The sequence below is a fragment of the Gastrolobium bilobum genome, unplaced genomic scaffold (genome assembly GCF_033153095.1).
Source record: "Gastrolobium bilobum isolate Gb01-03AN ecotype WA unplaced genomic scaffold, APGP_CSIRO_Gbil_v1 utg32013, whole genome shotgun sequence".
NCBI lineage: Eukaryota > Viridiplantae > Streptophyta > Magnoliopsida > Fabales > Fabaceae > Gastrolobium > Gastrolobium bilobum.
Genome location: NW_026896584.1, coordinates 51,152 through 59,828, shown reverse-complemented (window position 1 = coordinate 59,828; position 8,677 = coordinate 51,152). Strand labels below are relative to the sequence as shown.

At 38.0% G+C, this 8,677-nt stretch overlaps 1 protein-coding gene across 1 annotated transcript; it reads right to left on the bottom strand.

Annotated features, from left to right (window-relative positions):
- Positions 1 to 6,915: 6,915 nt before the first annotated feature.
- On the bottom strand, positions 6,916 to 7,752 carry LOC133300767 (uncharacterized protein At1g76070-like). Its single transcript, XM_061500358.1, has one exon. The coding sequence runs from the start codon at positions 7,750 to 7,752 to the stop codon at positions 6,916 to 6,918; it is 837 nt and encodes a 278-aa protein (XP_061356342.1).
- Between the last annotated feature and the right edge of the window lie 925 nt (positions 7,753 to 8,677).

The window sequence follows — 8,677 nt, the reverse complement described above, 5'->3', positions numbered from 1 at the left end:
TTGCCTTTCTGCTGACCCCGACAATTAGAGCCAACATCATCATGTGAAGTATGAGCCATACCCAACATTCTCCCACTTGGTGAATGCTTCACATGTTTCTTCAATCCCAAAGCATCTGTACACCATTCAAACTTCTCCGAAGTCACTGCCTTGGTCAGAATATCAGCATTGTTGACCTTTGTGTCAACCTTCTCCAGCAATACAACCTTGTCTTCAATCTTCTCTCTGATGAAGTGGTATTGTATGCCGATATGCTTGGTCCTCGCATGGAAACCTGGGTTCTTAGCCAAGAAAATGGCGCTCTGACTGTCACACCCAACGATCATCTCTCCTTGTGCAAAGCCAAGCTCTTTGCACAACCTCCGTAACCAAATAGCTTCCTTAACAGCATGTGTCAAGGCCATGTACTCAGTCTCTGTAGAAGATAAAGCAACAGTGCTCTGCCTCTTACTCATCCAACTGATAGCTCCGCCAAATGAAGAAACAACATATCCACTTGTAGATCTTCTACTATCAATGTCACCTCCCCAATCAGCATCCACAAAGCATCTCAGCTCTAACAATGTCTGTCCCCTTGAGCCCTTCACGCCTTCATAGCATAACCCAAGGTCAGACGTACCACGAAGATAGCGGAACACACGCTTCACAGCCGTCCAGTGCTCATTTCCTGGCTTGGACATATACCTGCTCAATACTCACACTGCTTGAGCAATATCAGGTCGAGTACAAATCATGGCATACATCAGACTCCCTACTGCACTAGCATAAGGAACTGACGCCATCTCTTCTTTTTCTTCTTCAGTCTTGGGACACTGGTCAGCCGATAACTTAGAACCAGTAGACATGGGAGTCAACACAGGCTTGCAGTCAGTCATCTTGAATTTCTTCAGAACATCTTTTATGTACTTCTGCTGACTTAACCATAATCTTCGTATGTCACGCTCCCTCTTAATCTGCATACCCAAGATCACATTTGCAGCGCCTAGATCTTTCATTTCAAACTGCTTTGCTAGCAGTCCTTTAACAGTGCTGATCATTTTCAAACTGTTTCCAACGAGTAACATGTCGTCAATATACAAAGTTAGAATAACAAAGTCACCTTCTAACCTTTTCACATAAACACAGTGATCAGCATCACAACGGTCAAAGCCAAGCTTCAGCACATAAGTGTCGAACTTCATGTACCACATCCTTGGGGACTGCTTCAGGCCATACAGAGATTTATTCAGCTTGCAGACTAGCTCCTCTTTGCCTCTTGCAATGAACCCCTCTGGTTGCTTCATGAAAATAACCTCCTCCAAATCACCATGAAGAAAAGCTATCTTCACATCCAGCTGCTCCACCTCTAGGTCATATGCAGCTGCTACAGACAAAACCAGTCTTATGGAATTTAACTTTGTAACAGGTGAAAATACCTCACCATAATCAACCCCTTCTGTCTGTGAATATCCCTTTGCAACCAATCGAGCCTTGTAGCGTTCAATCTCCCCATTGGCACCAACCTTCTTCTTGAACACCCACTTGCAACCAATTGCTTTTCGGTCTGCAGGTAGATTCACCAAACTCCAAGTTTGGTTTTTCATCAGAGACTTCATCTCTTCTTTCATAGCTTCCTCCCACTGTTTGGCATCCTCCGAGCTCCTCGCATGTTTTACAGTGCTCGGATCATCACCTGTAATACTAAATGCACAAACATCATCACTAGCACACAGGATATAATTTTCAGGTGTATACCTCTCAGATGGTCTTCTTTCCCTCGTGGATCTCCTCAGCACTGGTGCTTCAACCTCAGCCTCAGTTTCAGAAAATTCATCCTCTACCTCATTATATTCAGCAGCTTCAGAATTCAAATTTTCCAATTCAATATGTGAGTTTATTGTATCCTTTTTCAAACCCACATCTAACTTCACCGTCTGTGACTTTTCAGGAGCTTCAGGAAAAATCTGATTCAACTTAGATTCTCTGAATACAACGTCTCTGCTGTAAGTTACACTTCTAGTATCCGGATTCCACAACTTATAACCTTTGACGCCATCCTTGTACCCAATAAAGATACACTTTTCAGATTTACTGTCAAGCTTGTTTCTTTTCTCCTTGGGTACGTGCATATAAGCTTCACAGCCAAACACTCTGATATGAGATACGTCTGGCCTTTTTTTAAACAGTGCTTCATACAGAGTCTTCTCCTTCAAAGCTGATGTAGGAGATCTGTTCTTCAGATAACAAGCAGTAGCCACTGCCTCTGCCCAAAACTCAGTTGCCAAGCCTGCACCGCTCAGCATACTCCGTGCTTTCTCCATGAGAGATCGATTCAACCTCTCTGCCACCCCATTCTGTTGAGGTGAGTAGGGCGTAGTCTTCTGTCTTACAATCCCATTGCTCGCACAAAAATGGTCAAATTTTGTTGAACAGAACTCCCCTCCATTGTCAGTTCTCAGCACCTTGATTTTTTGATCAAATTGATTTTCCACCAAAGTCTTGAACTCGCAGAATTTATCGAACACTTCATCCTTGCTGCGCAAGAAATATAACCACACATATCTTGAAAAATCATCAGTAAAAGAAACATAATACCTTGATTTTCCATGTGATGCTACAGGTGTGGGGCCAAACACGTCGCTGTGTATCAAGTCCAGAACCCCCTCAGCTCTTCCTCCTATGGAATCAAAAGATACCCGATTTTGCTTCCCTTGCAGGCAATGCTCGCAAAATCCAAACCCCATAGAGCAGCTTAGAATTCCATCCACCAACTTCTTTGATGTTAGAGTCTCCAGACCTTTTCCTCCAATATGCCCCAGCCTCCTATGCCATAACATAGCAGTGTCCTCCTCCGCCTGTTCTGAAACATAGCTTTCACCACTGAATACTGTGCTACCCAGCAGTTTCCACAATTTACCATGACGCTCTCCTCTTGCAATAACCAAAGCTCCTCGAGTCAGCTTGCAAGAATACTTGTCACTGCTAAAATTAATACCAGCATCTGCCATACTACCAACGAAGATCAGATTTCTGGTAAGCCCCAGAATATGCATCACACCCGGCAGATTCTTGACTGTCCCGTCACTCATCTTCAGCTTTACCTTCCCACGCCCCACAATTGCATGAGTCGTGTCATCTCCCATTCTAACTGTACCGCCAGAATACGATTCATAGGTGCAGAACCACTCCCTATGAGGTGTCATATGAAACGATGCTCCAGTGTCAATAATCCAATCATTACAGTCATTATGACTGTCAAACGCCATGTACAGGTCCCCTGTACTATCATCATCATCCTTCTTTGTACCCGAAGCAGACGGTTGTGAATCATCCCGCTTCTCAGGACCTACACTTTTAATTATGCAATTCCTTCTCAGATGTCCAACCTTTTTGCACCTCCAGCACCTCATTTCAGATTTATCAGATTTATCAGATTTATCACGGGACTTTGATCGTCCCCTCGATCTTCCTCTGTGACCAGACTTTGATTTGTCATCACTCCTCCCTCTAGCAACCAGAGCCTCATTGTTGGTACCTTCAGAACCTACCCTTCTCATCTCCTCAGACAATAAGGCAGCAACAACCGTCTCAAACGACAGTTTATTAACACTAGTACCAATTGACACAATGATGTGCTCCCAAGAGTTGGGCAGTGAACACAACAAGGTGCGAGCTTTGTCTTCCTCGTCCAGGTTAATGTCTATAGACGAAAGTTGTGCACAAATAGTATTAAATTCATTTAAATGAGCAGAGAAAGAATCACCTTCGCTCATCCGCAGATTATACAGCCTCCTTCGCAGGAACAGCTTGTTCACGAGTGACTTGCTCTGATAGACACTTCCCAGCTTCGTCCAGAGATCCTTCGCGGTCTTCTCAGAAGTTACGTTCACCAGAACGTTATCAGCCAGGCATAACCAGATCAGGCTTCGCGCCTTTCGATCGTCTCTGGTCCACGCCTTCAACTCCTTCGACTCGCCATCACCTGACGTTTCTTCACCGACAGGTTTTGTTGGTACGGACGGCTTATCATCTTCGATCACGTACCACACGTCCCTGTCAATGAGCAGAGCCTCCGTCTTCAGCTTCCACAACTCGAACCCTTTTCCTCCGAACTTTTCAACCTCGACCCGTGATTGGCCAGTCGACATCCTCTCCAGATCAATTTCGCAGTTTTATCTATGCCAAGAAAAAACCCTAAATCGCGAAACCCCAATCTGTCACAGGAACCCTGGTCGCAGAACCAAAGCTCTTGATACCAATTGTTGGAAATCAATCTCTCTACTCTTATATCTTTTTCTGTTTTCTCGATTCTGTGTGATTGTCGATTTCCAACAGTTACTTTAAGAAGGAACATGGTGATTCACACGAAACTTAATTCATGAAAAGACTTATGAACGAACGAGATGAGATTTTACCAACTAATATATGTAAAATCTTTATTTTCTCACCAAAAGAGGTGGGTGAATTGATATGACGTTCTTCTTTCACATCTTTCATGCGAAAACTGTATTTCGTGACAAATACCAATATAATTTTTTATATACAGTATATGACTGTATGCTTTGTATACTTAGTATTATGCTTGATAATTGATATATATTGGGCTTTGTTAAGTAATAATGGGAATCGTTATTCTAATTGTAGGTGTTATTTGTGCATTAATTTAAACCTATATGTATTGATTCAATGATTCAAGTAGTACATATCTCATTTCGTTTAAATATTATTTTTACCTTTGAAATAAAGATTTCTATTTGTGAGAAAATAAATATAACCGTTTTGGAAGGGAGATTATATTTATAATATTTTTTCTCTTACAACCACTTTTACGATTGTTGGATTAAAATCAAATTAACTATTACAAAATAATATTAAATAAGAGGCGTTGATTTGATTTTGATCCAACAACCATATAAGTGATTGTAAGAAAAAATATATTGTAAATATAATCTCTCCTGTTTTGGTATTTTTTATTTTATTTTTGTACCATTCAATATTCTTGAATAAAGTTAAAATATTTCTCATTTTTACAATTAAATACTGATCTGGATAAAATATGGTAGGCCCATCAAAGACCAAATTTCATAGAACAAGGCCCAAACCCACCAGGCCCAGAATGAGGCGCGATGTCATCAATCGCGCATTAGAGGGCGCGATGTTACCATCGCGTTCTAACCGTCCTTCAGCATAACTTCAGAGATAAGGAAGCAATCACATGAACTAATAAAGATCCACCGCGCCATTGAACAAATAAACAGAAGACAGCACCAGCTTGTCACCACTCTACCAATATAGCCTGACATAATGAGATAAGGCTATAGAAGCATAGCTGAACCTGCAACCTCATCTCATCAATCTCCACAATATTAATAACTACATCTTTCTGAATACTTCATCTCAAGTATACTCAGCACCAAGACATATCCCAAGCTGGTCATCTCTCCATTATAAATACACATGTGTTAACTCAAGGTACACATCTTCTACATAATAAAACCTGCTTGAACCATATCTGACTTGAGCGTCAGAGTGTCTTGCAGGTACACCCCGTCTTGTTCCATTGAAGACCCATGGGTTAAAGCTGCTCAAACTGCAAGATGCTCTGACACAAGGCGGTTTAAAGGAAGATCGCATAATCGGCCCCGTTGTAAAATTGGTTCTCATGAAATACTATTGAATGAAAACATAAATCTAATTCAATGCATTTGAATGAAGACTTCCTTAATTAGTTCGCTCCCATTCAATTTTGAATTATAGAGTCATGCTATGTATTCTTAAAATATCTTTCTAATAATGTTTTTAATATTTAATACTTTTCATTTAAAAGTTAAAATATTAATTAGATAAATATAAGATAATTACTGAATTATATCACTAAGGGTTATATCCAATATATAATGTTATACATTTAAATTAAAGTTTAATTATTTTCTTAAAAATATTTAAATCACTTAATTTATTCTATTTAAAGAATGACATATGTCATTTTGAATTATCTTCTTTTAAATTAGTTATGCATTTGTTTTTTTCTAATATTGAATATTTTTTATCTATACTTTTTACATACTTAAACCAATTATGCATATTTTTTTATAATTTTAATTTTTTAAGTATTTTTAATTTTTTAATTTTTTAATTTTTTTTTTCATATTTTACAAAAATTTATGCAATATACGAGAGACTTGTTAGTTAAACAACAAATAGTACATATTAAAAATACAAAATTATTGCATACTTATGAAACATCAATTAGTATATGCCTTACATAAACATTTATCAAAAAAGTTAATCACACGTGCATAAATTCAAGACACACCAACTTAAAATTAATGATTGAGATTTTCTTAACAAAAAGCACCCTCACCAACCACTCGCTTGTTGGTTTCGAATTTGACCAATTTTATTACTATGCATGGCATCATGAATCCATTAACCTATCAAGCACTACCTTGTAGGAAACAACCGGCCAGTCCCAATTCCCAAGGGATCTTAATGTGAACAAGAAAATTCAAATTATTTTATTCTTATTTTAGTTTTAACTTTTTCCGAGTAACATCGACATATATCAATTTTTTTTTTAATTATTTCGGACTTGGACAAATCGATAGTAATGGTTTACAATATGATTACCATCTCTTTTATACATTAAAAATAAAATAAAATTGAAATCACCAACCATATGAATCAACCGCTAGAGGATTATTTCAATTCTGCGATCTCGAGTTTAATTTGAGGCAATCAAGCATTGATGAACTCGTGGTTCTCACACAATTAATTGGAGTAATTTATAAACCGATGTAAAAATCTCAAAAGCAAAAAAAATATTTACTTGTAACTAGATCTAGTATATCTGCAGTTCTGCGTATCAAAATGATCTTCGAAATGAAATGAAAAGAGAAACAAAAGAACAAATCTACAATTTTAATAAGCAAGTAATCATTTTGCTGTAAGCACTGGATTCAACTGAAGATGCCTAGGTGGTGCCATGGTTCTTCTCTTCCATATATTAATTTCTTTCCGTGGCTGCAAATTTGGTATATTTCTTCCAACACAAGCACCTGCACCTACCAGAATAGGTGCAGAGAAAGGGATTATGATATCTTCTTCTTCTTCATCTTCATCTTCTTCCTCTTCTTCCTCTGCATCACTCTCTACTCTGTCTTCATCCGAATAACAATCCCTTTGATCCATTTCCTCTGGCGCTATCTGAGCCCTCCAATCAAAATTAGCAAAAGTCTCACGTCCACTTGCAAAACGCCTCATTTCACCCATTGGTGGTGCAACCGCAATACCCTTTTTCCCTTCTTCACCAACCGAAGCAGAATCAGCATCAGATTTTCTTGTCTTTGTTTTCTGTTTGGCCCCATTGAAGAACATCCTCTGAAACTTGTTCGAAGCATGTTTCTTTTTTACCTCTGTGTCTCTGGGAGTTGAAGAAGCACTGCTAATAACAACTGATCTCGTAGTTTTAGGCATTGACATGCTCTTAGCCTTGGCTTTTTGAATCTGGTTCTTCTTGTGCTTGATCTGTCCCATGCAAGAGATTTTTGGTGAAGTGGGTTCATGAGTTTCAATGCCCCCATCTTTTGGTTTTCTTCTAGCTTCATAGGGAATCATAATTGGGCCTGAGAATCCCTTTCCCACATGAGATTTAAGCTTCTCTGATCTCCTACTTGGGCTGAAAGGAGGGTTTTGAAATGTCACAGTGATTGCAGCTGCTGCTTTTGGTAGTATCTTCAATATCTTGTTCTTCAGCTTAGACTGTTTCTCCATGATAGCAAAATGATGAAATTGTTGGAATCCGATTTTTTTGCACTACTATAATCAAGATGTATTGTATTTATATATATATGTGCTCCTTTGTTGGTGTTGTTGTTGATAGTTGAAAATATGACATCTCAACAGAGGGTATGTTATGTTTTGTTATGGTATGCTATTTGACATAATAAGCATATAATTTGACTTTGTCAAGAAAGGTAGGAAGAGAGTGAGAGGGTTTGGTCAAATAAAATCGCTGTGACGGGGCAATGACAAATGCCATTTGCGTCGCTCAATAAACATAACTACAAATAAAGACGCAAATGTGAAACAACTTGTATTATAAAAAACAGGTTGCGGTATACACGCGTACTATTTTAGAGTTCTTTGAATTTTAAAAATATTGTTTCGTTTTCGAATATGCTTGTATTTTATCGTGCCGTTTCCGCCCTTAATTTCGTCATCTTCTGATTTGTTACGTTTTGATGTAATCATTAAACATGACACGTGGGGTCCCATAGAAATTAAGGTAACGATGAACGAAAAGGTTTGTTGGTGAAATATTACAAACAAGCCTTGCAATCACTACATAAACGTGAACATTTAAATGGAAACATGAGTGTGAGATATGATTTTAATTATTGAACGCTAAAAATACAAGATGCGGTCATAATACAAGAGATTTACTGCCAATTTATAATAATAAAAGGTATGAATCTAAGTCTCCTTTGAATTAATCAAATTTATCACCATTAATTCTTCTTGATACATAATAATTTCATAACATTAATTAAATAGATAAATTATTCTATTTACTTTTTTTCTGCCTATCACTCTTCAACATTAGATCAGAATTTTAATTAACATTTATCATTTTTATAGTATAGTCATCGTTTTCTCCATCCTATCTTATTACTGTACGAATAAATTAAATTAGTCA